Source organism: Delphinapterus leucas, chromosome 4 (assembly GCF_059928025.1).
Source record: "Delphinapterus leucas isolate spDelLeu-1000000601 "Yukka" chromosome 4, BTC_Dleu_Yukka2, whole genome shotgun sequence".
Classification (NCBI taxonomy): Eukaryota; Metazoa; Chordata; class Mammalia; order Artiodactyla; family Monodontidae; genus Delphinapterus; species Delphinapterus leucas.
In genome coordinates this window covers 77,939,691-77,960,000 of record NC_143132.1, presented here as the reverse complement: position 1 = coordinate 77,960,000, position 20,310 = coordinate 77,939,691, and the positions used below count along the sequence as shown (strand labels likewise).

Below are 20,310 nucleotides of genomic sequence, written 5' to 3'. Positions count from 1 at the left end.
GCCCTCTTTTCAGCCCGCTCTCCGCCTTGCATGCCCTGTTCTGGCCACCCTGGCTTCCTTTGCCTCTTGGCTGTTCTGTGCTCCTTCTTGTCTCTGGGCCTTTACAACCTCTTCTCCCCCTGGAATACTCCTTCGAAGACCTTTACCACGGCTAGCTTCTTCTTGTCACTTGTCTGGAGGCCCCTCACACTTCACCCCCGGCTCCTTTTTACTCTCAGATCAGTTGCCTTGTTCTCTTTCCCACACATCATTTCTCACTATCTGAAAATCCCTCAATTATTTATTCTTTTACTTATTTGTTGTCTTTTTTCACTAGAAGGTAAGCTCCATGAAAGCAGGGAGTCTTGTCATGTTCAGTCACTGTTGTTTTTCCTGTGCCCAGAAAAGCTACAGACATTTGGCAAGGGAGTATTATAGTTGATGAATAGATACAGAAGTGGATGAAGGGCTGTCCCTGTCTAAAATATCTCTCCCTAAGGAAATCATGCTCATCTTTTAAGGCTCATGTCAAATGCCATCTCCTCAACGAAGCCGTTCCTGGTTTCCTCTTTCTATCCCCTAAACACCATGCATTTTTTAAAATTAATTAATTTTATTTTTAACTGTGTCTCGTCTTGCTGCGTGCGGGATCTTTCGTTGCAGTGTGCCGGCTCTTCATTGCGGCACATGGACTTCTCTAGTTGTGGCATGTGGGATCTCTAGTTGTGACCCGTGTGCTCAGTAGTTGTGGTGTATGGGCCGCGGCATGTGAGATCTTAGTTCCTCAGCCAGGGATTGAACCAGTGTCCCCTGCATTGCAGGACGGATTCTTAACCACTGGACCATGAGGGAAGTCCCCACCATGGATTTTTGCCTCTAATAATTCCTACTGGACTTTGCTATGCTTTTATTACTCAGGCCCCTGTATTATCTCTTCACTTTGACTTCAAGCTCCCTGAAAATAAAAGTTAGGTCTCATCTAGTTTGTATCTCCTATAGGTAGTCCTTAGCACAATATCCAGCATAGTGAGTTATATAAAGAACATTTTATGACTTGAAAACAAAGCCTCTTGTGTTCAAGAGCTTGTAATTGAGCATAATGTTGACCAAAAGGCACCTACAAGGACCAAACATACTGAATAACAGAAAACTAAACTGTCTTGATGTCCAAATAAAATGGGCGAGTATTACTTTTATGAATATGGGGAGAACATCTTGTTGATTAGCAAACTGATATAGATACAAAATGTTGCAATCTGCATGCACAGGAGACTGTCGTCACGTACATCCTGAAAGGAAAGATGTTTAAGAGCTGCAAGTCTCTATACAAGCAACTGAAACTTCTAATATTGGGCATCCTTGCCGGTGTATGTTGCTAAATACTCCTTGAGAATTCAGTGCCTTTAAAAGTAATCTATGAGCATGGAAGTCTGCCAGTTCTCATGAGGTATTGATAGGCAGGCTTTCTTTGCCCAGGGATTCAACCTGAGAGCAGATGCCTAACTCAGGGACTCTGAAGATTTTTTGCACATTGAAATCACTTGGGGAGCTTTTAAAACTTCCGACACTTAGGTTACAGCCCAAATCAATTAACCCAGAATTTCCAAGGGTGGTAGACAAAATGTCAATAGTTTGTAAAGATCGCCAATTGACTCCAGTGTGGAGCAAAGTCTGGGAATCACGTCATAGGCAAAATTTTCTGGCAGTTGCTTCAGAGGCTCTGGTCATTTTCTTCTGTGACCACTAGATGTCACCACAGCCTGGAGATTGAAGAATTTTCTTAACACTGTACTTTCCAGGTTAGCAAGGCTCAAAGAGAACTTAGTGTTAGCTTATTTAGATATAAAAACTATCTTGGGAGAGAGGGCTGAGGTAATGAATAATAAAACAGGTTAAGTGTTCATTGAATTAAACACTAAAGAGAAAAAAGGACGAGGCAATTTTTCAACAATGTGATAGCTGCACTGCGTACTCAGGTACCTAGGTTCCTTAGTCCAGAAGGAGTAATGTGGAGGAACGCTGACATTATGGATGTGGAGACAGGAGGAGAGAGGAATTACAGGTGAAGGAAGTGAAGTTTTCAGATCTCTCCCTGCTCTGCTCCCTCTGTCAGGACCATTCTTTTCTCTTTCTGTGGCTGGCTATCTTCCTCTGCTCTCTTAGGATTGCGCTTATATACGTAAGTCTTCCTTGCTATCCCCCTGCAAACGCAGACTGTTTTCTCCCCGTCATTTGCTTTTCAGCCTTTCTAAGCTCCTCGTGGCCAAAGCTATGCTTTGTTCAACTGTGTCCCCCCAGGGCCTACCTAGTGGAGTTTTCCAGACACAGAGTAGATCTTCCATAAACATTTGTGAAATATATGAAAGAATGCTTAGGGGATATGGCTTAAAAACTGAGTCAGGTTTGATGGCAAAAAGTATATGAGAAAGAGAAACTCATTTTAAAGTTTCTGATGAAATTGGATTCAATTTAGGGATGTAAAGAGGAAATTTGGTTAGAATGCCATTTTCAACACTAGAATTTCATAGCTTCAGTAAGACTCAAGGCTGGAGGAGACTTTGAAGTCATCCGGTTTAGCCCTTGCCATGAAGTTTCAGGTTCAGGTTCAGCGTTCCATGCCAAGCAGTTGCTGAGGCTTTGACTGGAGCCGTCCAGTGACAAGAAACTCAATACTTCCAAAGAAGACAAGTTCACCAAATAGTGCTGACGATTAGAAAGTTATTCCTTATGTTGAGCCTAGATTTTCCTCCCAGGGGCTTGTATCCAGAGGTCTTAATTCATCCCTCTGCAGCCTCACAGACAGACACCATAATCTCTGCCCACAGCATCCAGAAGGATGTGATCATGGTCTATTACCCAGGCTAAGCATCCTTAGCTACTTCCAATAGAATAATAACAATATTTTAATATTTAATTTACTAGTAGTAAATGATAAACTTTCAGGTGTCCTCACCCTCTTCTACATATGTTTCATAAATTATTCAGTGAACTTTTAAAGGATTTGTTGAGAAAACAAATCAGTCTTCCCAGTGACCAGTAGAAAATGATTCCTCTCTCTTGATGCTACAATTTATTAATAAGCTCAAGACTAATTAGAGACTGCCAAATATGGCTGTGATGTCTATTTCTGCAAACCTTCATTTCTAAGAACCCATCTGATTAAGAACTGCACTCATAGCCCTTCTTTTCCTCAAACTCATCCTACAAACATCAAATGTGTAATTGCTAGGTTATGGGTCTGATTAACAAAATTTGTTCTTGCTTAGAAAACAGAGCCAGTGTTGGAAACCAGACAGAAAGGATTCTGTAAAAGTTTTTGTTTTGTTTGGTTTTGGTTTGGTTTTTTCCCCATGATCTCTAAGATCCCTGAAGGGTTATGAATCAACCCAAAGGGCTTTTCTGATAAATCAGTTCATGAAGCAGGTCTATAGGATGTCTCAGTGGCTTTCTGGGTGGGTCAGAAACTCACCAATTCTCTGTAGAGTGGGTCCAAGGTAAACCACAGAGCCACAGCACACCTCTGGCCCTTGGTGACTGCCTTCACCCCATGCGGGTTCTCTCCTCCAGATGAGAAGCTGATCATACGCCCACACTTTGGTTTTATAGAGGCCTGAGAAAGAGAGTGAAAATTTGACTCTCAATTCCTATACTGTTAACATTTCTACAATCCCCCTTCTCTGTCCTTCTAATGGAATCCTGGGGTTGAAAATTGCTTCAATTTCCTCGTCTGTAAAACAAAGATAAGGTCAAAACAATACGTAATTCAGAAAATAAAGTTATCAGGTAAAACGGTTGGCACAGTCCATGGCAAATGGTAATCGCTCAATACATGCTATGTTGGTGGCTAGTAAACTCCATGAAGGCAAAGGCTCTCTCTTTTAATTCACGTCTCTAATTTTAGCACTAGCACAACATCTGGCCTAAGTAGATGTACATTTAATATTTGTGGAATGACAAAAACAAATCAAGGGGACATGTAGAGTGCTGGTAAATTCTTATAATTGATCTAGGTAGTGGTTCCATGGATGCACCCTTTCTAATTCCTTATTGTGCATTTATGGTTTGTGAACTTCTCATAATACAAAGTTTTTTAAAGTCAAGTCTAATCCCATGTGATACTTTAATTCCTGTTACAATATTCCTGCCCAGTAGTCCTTAGCCCATGTTTTCATACCTCCAGTGATGAGGACACACCACCCCTTCAGGTGACCAATTCCATGGCCTCCAGGGCTCTGGAATGATGGGCACAGTCCTTCCAAGCTTGGCTCAGATGGAGCTGTCCACTAATGATTAGGTAGGACAGGGTAGAAGGGAAAGAGGCACTGCTGGGCGCCCTGAGCCAGAGCATTAGATCAAACAAGCAGGCTCTCCAAACTGAGTAAGCGGAAGCGATGGAATATTAGGGGTCTTGCTTCCGTGAATAAAGTGTCTGCTCTAAGCAGAGTTCATTTTTCTTTCTTGAGAAACACAGAAACCTGACTTATTCCATAGTACAGCTTAGAAATAAAAGCAAGAAAGTGGCACCAATCGTTGTACTATTTGATGAGATGGACCAGTTCTAACTAGCTATTTTCTGAATTGAATTGAGTTGATACATGACCATTAGAAGAACCTTTGGTCCCCTTCAGCATAAAATGGGATGGCTAAGTTTTTCCACTGCCATCTTCAGGAGGAATATTTGGAAGATTTCCTGAAGTCCTTGGACGCTACTTAACGTAGGTACTCCCAGACTGTGTGACGAACTTGTGGAAGGTCAAAGGTAAGTGGAGTAGTCAAAGATCCTGAGGTGTGTGTGTGTGTGTGTGTGTGTGCGTGTGTGTGTGTGTGTGTTGTGTGTGCGTGTGTTAAAAGGAAGAGCAGAGAAAAGCAGTCACTTTCTGGGTTACTCTTCTGTTCACGATAATTGAGGAGTGATTTGTCTTTGCTAGAGAGAGTTGCTTTTCCCAAGCAGCTTCATCAAAGTGACTTTCTGATATAAATCTAGGTTCCTAGTTACTGGTGTCTCCAGCATCAATCCAATTTTGTGTTTCTGGAGCAGGAATTTGTTGTGCATTTTCACACAGAAACAGCAAGTTAACTAATACTAGAAGACATATGAAGCAGGACAGGAAAGCCTTCCTATACGCATGGCTTTAGGATCTAATTTCAAATTTTCTGAGCTGCTCATTCCCTGGTGCTGGTCAAGGGCTTACTTATCCACACATGCTTGCCATTGCTTCTATGTGATTAGAGTCTTGGCCTCAACATCTTACAATACTAAAGAGAGGCTGTGGGAACAATTTAATGCTTTGTCTCTGATGGAAGAATTGAAAATATGTTTACACATGAAGAACTTTGGGAAAAGAAGCTATCCATTGCCTGAAGCAGTTGGGATTGGTTGCAGGTACGTGGAGTCACAAAGGACTAATCTTATCAAATGGAGAGCATCACCTCTCATAGATCAGGTATGCGGAGGAATAAACAAGCTCCGCTAATGACATTGCTTCTAAGGGAAAATGTATTCTGAAGTATAAATGATTGTAAACATACGTTTGGAACACAGACCCACTGAGCTTAGTTTTTCATGAAGCAAATGGAACTCATTGGATTTTATCTTTTTCAAACTTGCACAGAGAAACCAAAATAACGAAATACCCAAGTTTCATAAATATGCTGCTGTCGAAAATAATCCATGGCTCTTCCAAGTATGATGAAAGAAAATTCCTTTTGATTTGCATCTAACTGACGATTAAAGTCAGAGGAGGCTTTGTGCTGTACTTGCCTTGAATAAATGTAAATCTTCAGCCACCATTCAGTAATTATACAATTTCCAGATTTTTCCAAAGTAAAGAACTTAGGAGACTATTCTTCCTTGCATAGCACAAAGCTGGGGCATTTCCCTGCTCCAATTTTCCCTCCAGAATCAAGGGAGGGAAAACTGAAAAGAAAAACTATCCATTTCTCTTTGTTACTGGCACTGGTTAACTAAGAATTTTAATTATCTACAAAATGCTCCCAAAACTCTACCATATGCATTAATCTGAAGTAGAACTAATTTTTGAAAATAGCTCTCTCAACTTGGAGCTTTTTCATTAAAACATTGTTTAAATTAGTTTTTCTTTTACATTTTTAGGGGATGGTGGTGGTTAGATTCAGTACTTTTAAAAATAGCTGCATCTTTATCTTAAAAGTATAAATCTTTTAAAGAGGAGTAGTATCTGCTTTCACATCTTTAAAAAGCAGAATTACAGTTAATTTTAATTCAAAAATTGGTGAATTCACACATATTTAATGATTCATTTATGATTCATACATATCAATAATATTCCCGCCTTACTTTTCAAACATTGAACATTTCCAAATATGGCCACTAGATGGCGCAGAGGCAAAGAAATCTTTTCAACCACCTGCCTGATTTTCTTTCCAATTGTGTGAGATTCAAACAGTTTTGAACCTGTTAGCAGAGCTCAGAAATCAAATGCTTTCTGCACAGAGGCTTTTCAAAAGTTGATATTTTTGTACTGGCATTTAAACTGAGCCTGGATCATCAGTCTTGATTTAATTTCCCAAATCATGAAGCATCAAAATACTCCCATGATAATATTTAAGCTTTTTACAAAAAAGAGTGTGAGGCATCATGACCTTTTAAATATACAGTACATTAAAGTGTATGAAATATTTTTCTTGATTATATCAATGTTTCTGGACAATTTTAACCAGAATTCCCATAGGTTTTCCCTTTAAATCCAGTAATACATCGTTTTTATATCATTTGCTTACACCCTGGTAGTATGCCATGAATGAGACCAAGAAAAGGGTACAAAATAAGAGGGGAAAGACATAAAACTCAGAAAAAGTTGTGGAAATAGCTTACATAATGCAAAATCCTTGAAATCTATCACATACATGTCTCAACTATTTTGATTTTGTATAGAGGAAAGAGATATCTCATAATCTACTTATAATTCAATTATCTCCTCAATCAGAAAACCTCTTTTTTCTACCATGGCATATGCTGTTCGGCTTAAAAACCAAAGATTCTGGCTATACGGTTTATATGTGTTCAGTAGGCTGGTTGTCCAAAGGCATTAGTTTGCTTAGGAAGATGGTGGTTGAGTTTAACTTTTGATTTTTGATCTACGATGGTGTGTTTAGAATCTCTTCCAAAGTATGAATATATAACACATGTGTGTCTGCGTGAATGTGTATATATCAATTTTCAAGTATAGGTTTACTTACTATCAGAATTATATATATATATATATATGTATACATATATATATATATATATACACACGCACATCATAATTTGGATAATGAGGGGTATGGAAGCCAATGCTCACCTAACATACAGAGCACCAGGGTACTTGAAAGCCATTCTGTAGAGTCATTTGACTTGTCATAGTCGTGGGTGATTTAAGAATAAGTGTTTTTAGGTTCCCATCAGATTACTTGGCAAAGAATCAGAAGACCTAGGTTCTAGTTCTAAGTCTAACACAAACTAACTATATGATCCTTAATATATATTCTTTATATTACCCATCTGTAAAAAGGAAAAGAAGATTTTTATTGATGATTCCATTTCTAACATTTTATAATGTATACATTTACTGGACCTCTCTCCACCTCATGAATTCTCAAGCTCAGAAATATTTGAAATCCAGCAGTCTTTGGAAAATGGCAAAATTGAGACTAAAAATGCTAGATAAATTTGCAAGAATAGGCTTGCTTACGGTCACAGTTTTGGCATCCATCTCAGTGAATATGAATTCGCCTCCTTCAAAGTCATCATTCATATATAGGAGAGCACTGTAAGAAGAAAGGGAAGCAATTTGTACTCTTATATGACTACACAACATCACCGCAGAACACTGCAGACTGGGCATGAACTGACCAGCCTAATTAGTAAGTTTCCTCTGAACTAAACATTAAAATGATTGACCCTCCTAACCCTCAAGAGTAAGATCAGATATAGGGTCATAACCCTGAAGTATTTATTTATTCCACTCAGGTTAAAGTTTTAATTATATGTCAAACTTCATCTATCATTTCACCTCCTCCAAATAAAATCTAGCTAGGTTTAATCTAGCCCTTTGATCTCGCCCACAGCATCTAAAACTCTGTTCTTTCCTTTTATACTAGTAACTCGAAAGGATGTATTTTTTCCGTTAAGTAGCTGGAGAGATCTAAGGGGTGTATCCAAGTCTTGCAGATAGGGGGCGCTCAATAAACATGTTTGTATAGAGCACAGTGTAGTAATAATTAACACATTATATACATGATGACTACAACTCCTGACTCTTTACACAGTAAAATATCATTCAATAAGACAAAACTTTTTTGTCCTGAGTTTTCAGTTTCTTACTTACAAAATGCAGACATAGATAAATGATGTGTTGTGATCCCTATGCCTGCTGAGATGCATACCCTGTGTTCTCAGACTGACATATTAATACATATACCACAAGGAATATGTTTAAATAAAAGCCAAGTGAGAAAAAAACCCATAAACTTTACTTTTTATATTAAAACAAAATGGGCATTCTGTGGAATAAGACGCAACAAATCGTGCAGGGATTTTTAAGATAAAAATATGATATGCTGAAATCACTTCTCAGTTGTGGCAGCCGCTTCAGAAGATTGAGCATTTCTGCTTCATTGAGATGAATGTGATGACAAGCAAAACAGATCAGCTTTCTAGTTTCCATGGGGTTTTGATAACGGTTGGGCAAAAGCTTGGTTCTGAATCAGATGCTGGCGGTACCTATAGTCCCGGAATGTGTAAGCAGGAGGCTCCTTCCAGCATTCATTGGCCTCTGGATCCAACAGGCAGTTGTCAGCATGGATGGGATGACTGAGGTCATTTCTTCTATCCTGTTGACCTGCCAGAAAAGGGAACAGGGAAGCATGAGAAATTGAATGCCGTAACCTCCAAGAGCAAAGCTGGCAATCTGTCTTCTCCCGTGGCTGGTGCCCCTTGCAAATTTGAGGATCAGAACTCAGAGCAGGCTAAAGAACGCTGGGCAAGCACCGTGAAGAGACTCTGGTCCTGCTTCGATATGAACTTGATGTAAAAAACTGTAGGCAAGTCACACCTGTCTCTTCAGCTATAAAAGTTCTCCGATATAAATATACATGCAGAAATTCCATTCATTTCATGGGCTGTACTTTGTGTGGGGCAGTCAAAGGATGAGGATAAAATGCAAACGTCAAAAAGAAAAGATTTGGGCTTCCCTGGTGGTGCAGTGGTTGAGAGTCCACCTGCCGATGCAGGGGACGCGGGTTCATGCCCCGGTCCGGGAAGATCCCACATGCCGCGGAGCGGCTAGGCCCGTGAGCCGTGGACGCTGAGCCTGCGCGTCCGGAGCCTGTGCTCCGCAACGGGGGAGGCCACGGCAGTGAGAGGCCCGCGTACTGCAAAAAAGAAAAAAAAAAAGAAAAGAAAAGAAAAGAAAAGATTTGATGCAGCTGAAGGTTCACAAGTAGAAAAGTCTACTTCTGTGACATTCTCTCCCCCCCTCCTCCTCAGGAGGGTATAGAAGAGAAGATGTAGAGAAAAAAATAGTGACGCCAGGGAGTGAGGAGGTCTCTGCCTTTTGAAAACATTTCTTTCAACAATCCTTTTTATCTTCTATGCTTCCCCTCAATGCTGGTGAGCATAATGGTGACTGTAATTTCCAGGTTCTTGAACCCTGAAAAGTGAAACCTAGAGCAGAAAGGTATTTTTCTGTGTGATTGTAGCAAGCAGAAGAAATGGATTTGAAAGGGAAAATAGATCTTCTAATATTTTAGGGGACCATCAAAGTAGAAAAAAAGGGAAGGGAAAAATCAGAGTGAGTAAGCTTCTTTTGTTTTAGAAATGTAGAACTCTTCTGAACCGTTAGTCTGACATGTTCATAGAGCTTTGTCCTGCATTGTTTTCTTTCTCATTTCACTGTGGGTAAAAGGGAACATGTTCAGATTCTGGAATCTCACCAGACAGGGCTGTGCGGCAGACCATGTGTGTATAGGAAAAATACAGGGTTGAGTTCAGCATGAAATAGGATTCGACAATCTTTCGAGCCTTCTCGCTGATGTCATAAAACAGACGGGCACTCTTCAGGGAGACTCGGCCTTCATAACCAAACTGAAGAAAAAGAAGAATATTAGAAACCACTGGGTTGATTGGAGCTGGAGGAAAACAGATGTTAGGTTTTATTAAGCCGATATAGGATGCTTATCTCTCTGTTGGCTCGTGGGAATACTACTACAGACTTGCGGATTTGGCTTAGGAAAATGAGGGAAAGTTGAGAGCTAATTATCCCTCTCCTCTCCTCTCAGAACACTTTCCTCACTCTTCTACAAAAACACCTCTCGCAGTACAGACTGATAACTTTTTTGAGTACGTTTTCACCATTGGACCTTGAGCTACTTGAGGACAAGGGGGTTGTGTATTATTTGTCAGATGCCAATCTAGGAAATAGAGTTTGATCAATTGATAACCGAATGGAGGAATGCAGGAGTGATTAAAAACAATGAAGGTGCCATTTCATAGTTGCTCCCTTCAATGACCTGATAGGTCTATATCTTAAACCCTTCTCTTCCCTGTATCTGCCATTCCCAGAAGATCCTAGGTTGACCCTTAGGAATTCAAATCCAAAAGAAGTTAAGTTTTACTTTGAGTGCTTTCAGGACGGTTGCACCTTCAAACTTTTCATTGGGTGTATGGGGTGAAGTTTTTCCTCTGTATCCATCACCAACAAGCATGATTCCCTAGAAGCAAAATACAGGGTGCTTTATTAATGAGGATAATGAATTCATCCCATCTCCCTTTCTGCCTTGACCGCCAGAAAGCTGAGAACCAAAGTCAATACTCAGAACCGTCTCCATTTTATTCTAGGATTCCGGTATCATTAATTCTTCCAACCAAAAGAGGCATCTTTATTTAACTTTCACCCCGCATTTTCATTATAAAATGGTGCCACCACTTTCTGTAGAAATGGGTAGAACATAATTAATATATTGATTAATTATTGATAAAAATAAAGAGACTTTTCCCAGCGACTTTATATGATAGGCAGGGCACATGCTAGATACAGTTGTCCTAGGAATGAAGCCTCTAGCTCTTCCAGACCCAAGAGCTATGTCCAGAGCTGGACAAAACTACAATCACCCCAACCCAAAGGCTATGAAAGTGCCTCCACAATCAATGTCCTTCTCCTAAAGAAAGTAACGTTTCAGGCCTGGTTTCCTGGCTCCAAGTAGGTCCAGGACCAAAGCTCTTCCATGCTCAGGCCAGACCAGCACAGCAGGGCTTCCGGTCCTCACACTAGCCACGCTGTGCAGCTCCCGGCACTGTTCTTTTGACAGGACGTTGTCCAGGAGGACGCGCTGAGTCCCGTTCAGCTGCTCGGAGTTGTAGACGAACGTGACGTTCTCATAGAGCAGAGGGCCACCTGCAGGGACAAAACACATGGTTGTCCTTGTTACCTCTGTCCCCAAGGCGGGAAGCACAGAGCACCCAACAGCTTTCAATGTGCAGTTCAGGAGTCAGTTTCCTCACGAATATTTAGGAACGCAAAGACAAATTACAAATCTGGAAGCCTGAGAAACGTAATATGGATTCAAGAAAAAGGCAGATGTCTGGCTACCAGGTTTCCCCATGATGTCGTAATTAATATATTACATTTGTATAGGATTTGGGGATTGATAAACTATTTTTTTTTCAGTTGATTCCAGGGATGATTCTGCAAAACAGACTGGGCATCTCATAGGATTCTTCTCGGTGAAGACTTTCCAGGATTTTCTCAGCAGTGGGCCCCTCCCTTCTCCACAGCCCTGGGTTCCTACCTCTGCCACAACATCTCATGCAATTACTGGATGACATGACCTCAGGGTAGGTAAGGACTTTTTAAAGAGATAGCAGGACAACCAAACAATTGTAAAAAAAGAAAGAAAGAAAGAAAGAGAGAAAAAAACTATTTGACGACATGTTTGTGTCCTCAGTTCCACCGGTACCTAGAGCAAAACCTTCACCAAGTAACTCAGGGAATAAATGCCCATCAGGACAGTCATAACCAAGTCACCTGACTCCTTGCCAGTCTTCTTTCCACCACCTACTGACTCTGGATGGTCTGACTTTTGGAATATCTCTTTTTCTCTGCTCTCTCCCCCACAGGAGGGTTTCCTGTAGGCACCTTCTCCCTCACTGGACAGAGCTTACAACTTTATAAAATCAGCTCCATATTGGCTCTTCAAAGCATGATGCTTTGGGGCTATGTTTTAGGTGGCGAAATTACAAAATCTAGACCTGACATGGTTCTTTCCTCATAGAGAATAGGACTGAAGGACAAAGCCTCTGATGGTGAGGAAATCTTCCAATGTAGCAAAGTACAAACACCTTGAACCAGAAAACTGAATAGAAAAGCAAAACTTGTTTCTCTCCTCTTTATAATATTCCTCCTAAGGGACCTGATGCCTGTCAACAAGGGCAGCTCACCATGGAGGGCACAGAGGTGAGGAGGGCTCCTCCCATCCCCCCCCCCAGTTGGGCAATGGTCACCAGCACACTGGTCTAAAACACAGCATTGAAGGAGAAGGAGACAACTGAAATTGATGTCTACTCTTTGGCTTTAAAACAGATCAGTCAAACTAGGGAACGGCACTGAATGTTATTACTCCAGCTGGGATAAAAGAGTTAGTACAGCCCATGATTAATGGAATATTAAAATAATGGGACAGTGTTTCTCAACCTTGAGTAATGTATGGTTACCTGTTAAAGCAAAAGTTCCCTAAGAAGCTTCAGTGAATTATTTGTACTGCAGTTTTACTTCCATGTTTGCAATCATGAAACTGTAGGTACAGTATTTATTTTTATAGCTTCATACAACTATCATACCCAAACCAATTTACAAGATTAAATAAAAGCAAGACCATAAAACCAGCTAAATTCAAATGAACAATCTTAATAAAATGGTTAATGTTGTTTTGTGGAAACTAAAAAGCAATGTTCCACATGAATATTCTAATAAGTGATCTGGCCCTGGTTCTTCTGAGCCAGCATTCCTCAGAGTGCTTTTGGTGTGTGATGACTCATTCTACTACAAGTTTTCTCTGTTGAAACTACTGTGGAACCTTAGTGGACCATAATGAATTTTAGCCTTCATCTGGTCTTAATACATTATTCATAAGTTTGTCCTACTTCAATTCTTATTAGTCTTTGACCATTGAAGTGTTATTAACCGATGCCAATGTGATGGTAACTGCATCCATACCCACTGAGGCATGAAATCTCATGGCAGTCCTTGGCTATAAGGGGTTATTCAGATGACCCTCTAGTTGTCCCTCTTATTATTTTTTTTTCCTCTTAATTTTTTAAATGGCCATCAACATTTATAAATACAGAATTTCTTGGATTCCAGGAATATATCCACAAGCTCCCAGTTTTAGTATCAATCTTTTGGATGAACAGAAAATACATAACATAAATATCTATATCTATAACCATCTATATCTATATATCTCCTACAATTCAATGTTTTTCAAACTGTGCTCTACAGAAAAGTTTTTAACGAAAAAAGAGTTTATAGATCAAATATGTTTGGGAAGTACTGGAGTAAACAACATTTAAGAGGACTTCTTGGAACTTTTAATATGTGAACAGGCATTATGAATATCGTAAATACCAATATAATATGCAGCCATTCTCACCCTTAAATTAACACAATACCCACCCTTTCTTCCTTCCCTTTTTCCTCTCTCCCTTCCTCCCTCCCTCCCTGTTTCCTCCCTCCTTCCCTCATTCCTTCCTTCCCCTCTTCCCCTTCTTTCCTCCTTCCCTCCCTCCCTCCCTCCCTCCCTCCCTCCCTCCCCCCACCCTCCCATCCTCCCTCCTTCCTCCCTCCTTCCTTCCTATGGCAGAGAGACTCTAGGTTGGCCCCTAATGGTCACAGCCTCCTGGTACTCATAGGTTTGTGTACTTTGCTTCCCTCAAGTGTGGGTGGGGCCTGGAGCTTGCCTCTAACTAATAGAATATGGCAAAGGTGATGGGATATCACGTCTTTGATTGGTTACATGACATTGCAACTCCTATGTTGCTGGTTGACTCAGTCTGTTGCTTTCTCAGCTTATAGTCTGATGAAACAAGTGGCTGTATTGGACAGGCTCACACGGCAAGGAATTGAGGGCATCCTCCAGCCAACAGTCAACCAGAAACTGAGAATAGCCTTCAGGAATCGAATTCTGTCATCTGAGCTTGGAAGAAGATGGTTTCCCAGCTTTAGAAGAGACGTCAGCCCTGATCAACACTTGATGGAACCTTGTGACAGACCCTGAAGCGATGGGCCCAGCTAAGCTACCCCCATGGTCCTGACCCGCAGAAACTGTGAGATAGTAAGTGTATGTTATTGTAAGCTGCTACCTTTGTGCTAAATTTTTTCACAGCATGGAATGGACCTCTTAACAAAAAACACAGTTTGTCTGGGAAAGGTTGCTCTAATCTATATAGTTAAGATCCATAGCCACATTGAGACTGTCCCTCAAATATTCAAAAGTGAATGGCATATTCCATTTCCATTCAGAAACACAGAGAGAGACGTTCCTTCAACAAGAAAGACAAGATACTTGCACGTTCACTGGAAAGAAATTTTTAGTATAAAATTCGAATACAAATGGAAGACAGATCAAGGGTTTAGTGGACTAGGTTGGTTTGTACTTTGCCATGTTTTTCTCATTTTCTATATTGAGGGTGTATCACTTTAAATACATTAGTTTATTTTCAAAACGTGACTTCAAAAGTTATTTTAAAACATTCAGAAAAATGCCTACCATGCTTAAGCTCTGTATAAGTATTTTCCATTATTATGATGATCATTTTTGAATTGTTAAAATGTGCCTGGTATATTGTGTTAAGTTTGAATGAGACATCGTAATAAGCATATGGCATAATGGATTATATTTAAAAGAGAGCTACTGGGATATTGACAATTTCCCCAACAATGGCATAAGCAATATACAAAGATCAGGTGAAGGGACAGAGTGCAACACAGTCTAAATTCTAGACTGCAAAACACCTAAATTCTAACAGGTTTGGGCAGAATCTGTATAGACATCTGCCTTTCATGTAGCTCGCACAACCACCAGTAAGCACAGAGTTTCATACAGAGGTTTCCCACACATCCATTTAACAAAAAACAGGCAACTACCTACCCACTAACCAAAAGGAAAACAAAAATGTAAAAGGAAAAATAAATCCTGCCATTCAAAAATGCAAGTCTACCAGCCTATAAATGACTAGTAGCACAACAGACAGAGAAAAACATTAAAATAAAAATTAAAATGTAGTCCAATAAGTTGTGGTTCCTGGGATCTGATTTGACAGCTTCAGCCAACTCTTAACCACAGCCTAAGGAGATTTAGTTAAACAACTTAATTCTTCTCTCATTCATAAAGTATGTGCCTGGCTCTGACTCTCCGTTTGCAATAAAGAGGGATCTTACAGGAAAATGCTCTTTTGTGTTCACTGCCTATGGCTCATGGCAAGAAGATATATTTTACCATAAATACGACAAGGTCATATAAGTTAGGACGGGAGTGTGCTAACAAGCCCTTATATGAGCACCGCCCTTTACAGTTTACAAAAGACTTTCATATTCGTCCTCTCCAAAGAGTTGCTATCCTTCTGTTACAGGTAAAGGACCATAAAGGTCAGAGAGCGTGAGTCTCTAGTTACCCATCACTCTGGAGAACATCAGACTAAGATACGCTTCCTGACTCCAAGTTCAAAGTTATTTCTACTCTACCCCCGCTGACTCTGGGATTATTCTCGAGCAGGGCTTTTGGAAAACTGGTGGTTGAAAGAAGAATGGATAAGTGACAGATGTTTTTAATAAGATGACATGCATATTCCAAGGGCTGGAGTCGCTCTGGGGTGCAGTAGCCCTGAGTCACTCCCATCTTAATGCTCGGGAGACATCCAGTATGAATACTACTAAATACTGTTAGGTAACCAGAGTAGATGACAATCTCTTTGTGGAAAATGAGAAAAGCTAAAATATATTCTATCTGGAAGCATGCATCCTTTCTTGTCTCCCTGACATCTGCTTTCAGCCAGACTAAGATGTTGAAAGTGTTTTCTCATTGGGAACTTTGCCTCTGTCTACCACTGTTCTTTATTTAGACCATATTTTGATCTCTAGTGACTGCACAGAAGGCTTTCCAGTAGGTTCCCAGGGAACATCCTATGATTCATTAGCCCATTCAATGGCAGAAATGATAGAATTTGGCCACCCAGTCAATCATGACCTGTCTCCATCCTGTGTAGTTTTCTGTTCTACTCTTCCCATTAGCCTTCTTAGTCAGTTGCTGGACATCAGATCCCCTGGTAGCCAGGAAAAAAATGCTTTGAAATTTGCCAACTGTCCTGGAGCTTCCCAAACGCTTCCCAGCTTACTGGCATGTACTTCCTGGGTGATTTCTCAGCTTAAAAAGCAACGTGAACTCTGGCTGACCATGAAGCTCTCTGGCACTCATAAAATAGCTTGGGCTTTGTGACCACAAACTGAGGTCCAGGTCAGATTAGATGAGCATATTATCCTGTTTACTGCCTCAAACTGACTTGGAAGCTGAGGAAGGAAAGGGCTGGGAAATGTGAGAGCTGTAGAGAGCCAGAAGTTTTCAAATCAGCTAGAGGAATGTGCCGACGTCTCTCCTGTTGGGGAAAGGGGGACTGTACTTACTCTCAATGCAGGTTTTTGAAAAACCTCTTCTTATCTTGCAATTATTTAATCAATAGGGGATACATTTCAGATATCTAGACACTTCTATGTTCCATCATCAGGTGAAGAACAGAAAATGGGATTTGGATTCAAAAGCCTGCTTAACCTATTACAAGCTCTGAGGCTTTGGATAGGTCACTACATCTCTGTGAGCCTCAGTTTTCTTACCTGTGAAATGGGGGACACTTGTCTCACAGGAGATGCTGCCAGTATTAAAATGAACTGTGTATAAATTTGCTGGGAAAATTGTAAAACATATAGAAGTAATAATAATTGTTAAGGATTACTACTGTTGTTAGTACTACACTTGCTAATAAGCTATGATTACAACAATGTTTGGCTCTATTTAAAGCCTACGTTTGGCAACACTCCACCTATGGCTCCAGTCATTTTGAGGTAATGTAAACAGGCATCTAATATCCTGCTGTCTCCATCTCTGAGCCTTTTGTGTCCTTTGTTTCATCCACTTGAATGGCTCCCTCCACACTTCTGTCAATCTAATCTAAATTCTACTGATTTCTCAAAGCCCTGATCAGATATGTGCCTCAAGGATCTTAAGTTAACTAATATCCCATGTGACCTGTCTCTTCAAGTTCCCCCGATACACAGTCTATTCCATGCTCTCTAGCACTCCCCTCCAATGTGAGAGAAGTAAGCCAGGTAACCTCTCCAAGCCTCAGGTACTCAGCTGAGGACGGCAATGATCATATAGTCCCTGCCTAGCTCACAGGACTCCTGTGAGTGAATTTGGTAGCGCTTTTGTTGAAAACCAAAAGTAGTGATATACACAACTGAGACATTCTTGTTTTTGAGACTTGCTTTCAGAATTTTATGAACTGGAGTAGTTTAGTCCTATTCTTTATTTTTCAATGAAAATGGGTTCTGCCCTGATCTGGGTAAGAACTGTCCAAGTCCCAGCCTCCCCTTCCCCTCCTTCTAAGAGTAAAAGTGCAACAATACTTACCCTCTCTTAGGTCTCGGTCTATCTTGGGTGATGACTTTTTCTGTGCTGATAATCCATGAACTTCTGCCCCCTCCACATTCACTCCTGAAGGGACCCTGCCCATTCAAAAAAAAAAAAGGTGAAATAGCAATATCCCATTGAATAAAGATGTTCAAAGGCAAAGGATACCTTACTCAGGTAGTCTATGACTTCATATTGTATATTTTTGTGGTTCACAAGTCCACATCTTTCAAGATCAAATTAGATGCCATTGCCTCCGTGAAGCTCTTCTCTATTTTCCCAATGAGTGTGCTCTATTTCACTTCTCTAAATCTTCTTAGCAACCTTTATTACAGTTCATTGTATCCATAATGTAAACCCCTTGAGATTAGACTTTGAGTACCAACAGAGCATGAAACAATGATCACGTGCATGTTTACAATGCTCAGAATGCTGTATTATATGTCTTGAATATAGAGCGCATCACTGAAAGATGGTTGAATTGAAATAAATCATGTCTGAGTGTAGTGGTTCTCGACTATTCCAAGATAAAAGACATGAGTTTGTGTCAAACCTTGTGAACACACACAATAGCATGATGCCCTTTCAATATATACAAATTGAGCAAATCCAAATATGCATATACATTCTTGGATCTCTTGCAATAATTTGAGGTCACCCAGGGGTTGAGCCCTTGAAGCTCAGTGAAAGACCACAAGATTTTGAATAAGAAGGTCTGGATCTGCCAGTCCTTCATGGTGAGACACTGAGTCCTTTGCCTTGTCAGGGCCTCAGTTTCTGGTTTTGATAATAACCTGGACCTCAAGATCTTGTGGACTAAGAATGCCGCCTGCCATATCGGTAAACGAAGGATGTTGCAACCATCAAGCCATCAGCCACTGCAGCCTCCCCTGATGGTGAGCCCTGAAGGAACTGAGGATGGAAACAGGATACACACCATCAAGCAGTCAGGCACTGCAGCCTCCCCGCAACGGTGCACCCTGAGGGGACTCAGGTTGGGAAAACACAGGACACTGGCCCCAGAGAGCTGAGGTGCATATCAAAGGAATGATTTCAATGAGCCCAGGCTCTTGAAATCTTCCCATACATAGAAAAGCATAAACCCTAAATTAACTAGGGATGTCTTGTTTTCTTTAATTAACAGTAATCTTTTGCTATTCTGACTGTCTGCTTTTTGTTACAAAACTCGCATACGTCCTGGCTCCTCCCTTAACTCTTGGGAGCAGTCCCTCAGAGCCATCTGAGAGGCTGTCTCCCGGGCTTGAAGTCCTCAGAAAATCCACTGAATAAAGCATAACTCTCGGGCTTCCCTGGTGACGCAGTGGTTGAGAGTCCGCCTGCCGATGCAGGGGACACGGGTTTGTGACCTGGTCCGGGAAGATCCCACGTGCAGCAGAGCGGCTAAGCCCGTGAGCCATGGCCGCTGAGCCTGTGCGTCCGGAGCCTGTGCTCCGCAATGGGAGAGGCCACGGCGGTGAGAGGCCCGCGTACCACACCCAAAAAAACCCAAAAAACAAAAAACATAACTCTCAATTTTAGAGGGCATATTTTTTTCAGTGGACAATCTCAAACGTGTAACTCCAAAATTCTATGACTCCTTGAAATGCTCAGAACATGTAAACTGAGTTTTGACATCTATCATTTTAAAAATTGCGTTTTCTTCATTTCTGATTGAGTCCATGACACTTAATATTTTAGCTTGTTGTAAAACTTTCCGAGCTTGATGCTTTCAAATAAATGCAGTAAGAAAATTTATCATGAAAAAGATAATTTAATTGTTTTTTTCCTATTAAAAAATCAAAAAGGGCATCCAACTTTCTCTGATTTAGAGTCACAGAACATTTAGCCATTAGAGATCACCTGATTCAACCCCTTGATGTGAGGAAAAGCATGAGACCCAGAGAGGAAGATAAATTATTTAAGGTACCTTGGAAATAAGAGGAAGAGCTGGGACCAGAATGCAGAACTCCTAATTCCAAGTTCAGAGCTCTTCTAATTATATCCCTTTGCCTATTTCATAGAGCCCAAGTTCTTTATAATAATATGATTCTAAGTATTTCTTCTCATTACAAATAAACATTCTAAATGGAGAACTTACTGATTCTCATCCTGTCGTCCTCCATATTGAATCCAATAATTCTGTTTTAAATTAAAAAAAACAAAACTCAGTAGTTTTGTCACTAAAATTCCATGTACAGAAATAAGATAAAACACTCAAAAGACCTAAAATATTAGAAAACTTGCATATTATATAAATCTATAATACAGTATTTATTTTTAAATTTTAATAAAAAGGAAGGCTAAGGTTGGTGCAATTTTGGCTAAGACAAAATGGATTAAAAAAATAGCATGGAATTAGCCTGGGCATCCATCCTTTTGTCCAAGAAAGTGATTTAGAATTTGGTAGCAAGAAGACACTTAGAAGATAATTAAGTATAACTCCTTTCACTTTTATAAATAAAACAAATAAACAAAAAATCCAGTCTGGTCAATCATCTGTATAGGATCATAAAGTAAGTGATTTTCTTTCCTAGGGTCATTTGGGATAACATAACTTTCAAAAATAGTAAGACCGGATGTAAACATATTAGAGATGTTACACTAGAAACGTACATTAAAATTATCTTAATTTAA

General features: G+C 40.3%; 1 protein-coding gene across 4 annotated transcripts in view; it reads right to left on the bottom strand.

Moving 5' to 3' along the window:
- The window catches only part of P3H2 (prolyl 3-hydroxylase 2), a 166,968-nt gene that overhangs the window by 13,596 nt on the left and 133,062 nt on the right, over positions 1-20,310 (bottom strand). For 2 of the 4 annotated variants that reach the window (XM_089910684.1, XM_022569619.3), the window contains exons 7-14: positions 19,775-19,815; positions 17,677-17,771; positions 11,266-11,393; positions 10,615-10,710; positions 9,934-10,084; positions 8,723-8,840; positions 7,692-7,767; positions 3,449-3,589 (exon numbers count right to left, since the gene is read on the bottom strand). In XM_089910684.1, the coding sequence (XP_089766810.1) occupies positions 3,449-3,589; positions 7,692-7,767; positions 8,723-8,840; positions 9,934-10,084; positions 10,615-10,710; positions 11,266-11,393; positions 17,677-17,771; positions 19,775-19,815 (846 nt within the window). Of the gene's footprint in view, positions 1-3,448; positions 3,707-7,691; positions 7,768-8,722; positions 8,841-9,933; positions 10,085-10,614; positions 10,711-11,265; positions 11,394-17,676; positions 17,772-19,774; positions 19,816-20,310 lie in introns of those variants that run through there. The other 2 variants (XM_089910686.1, XM_089910685.1) reach the window with 2 other exon arrangements.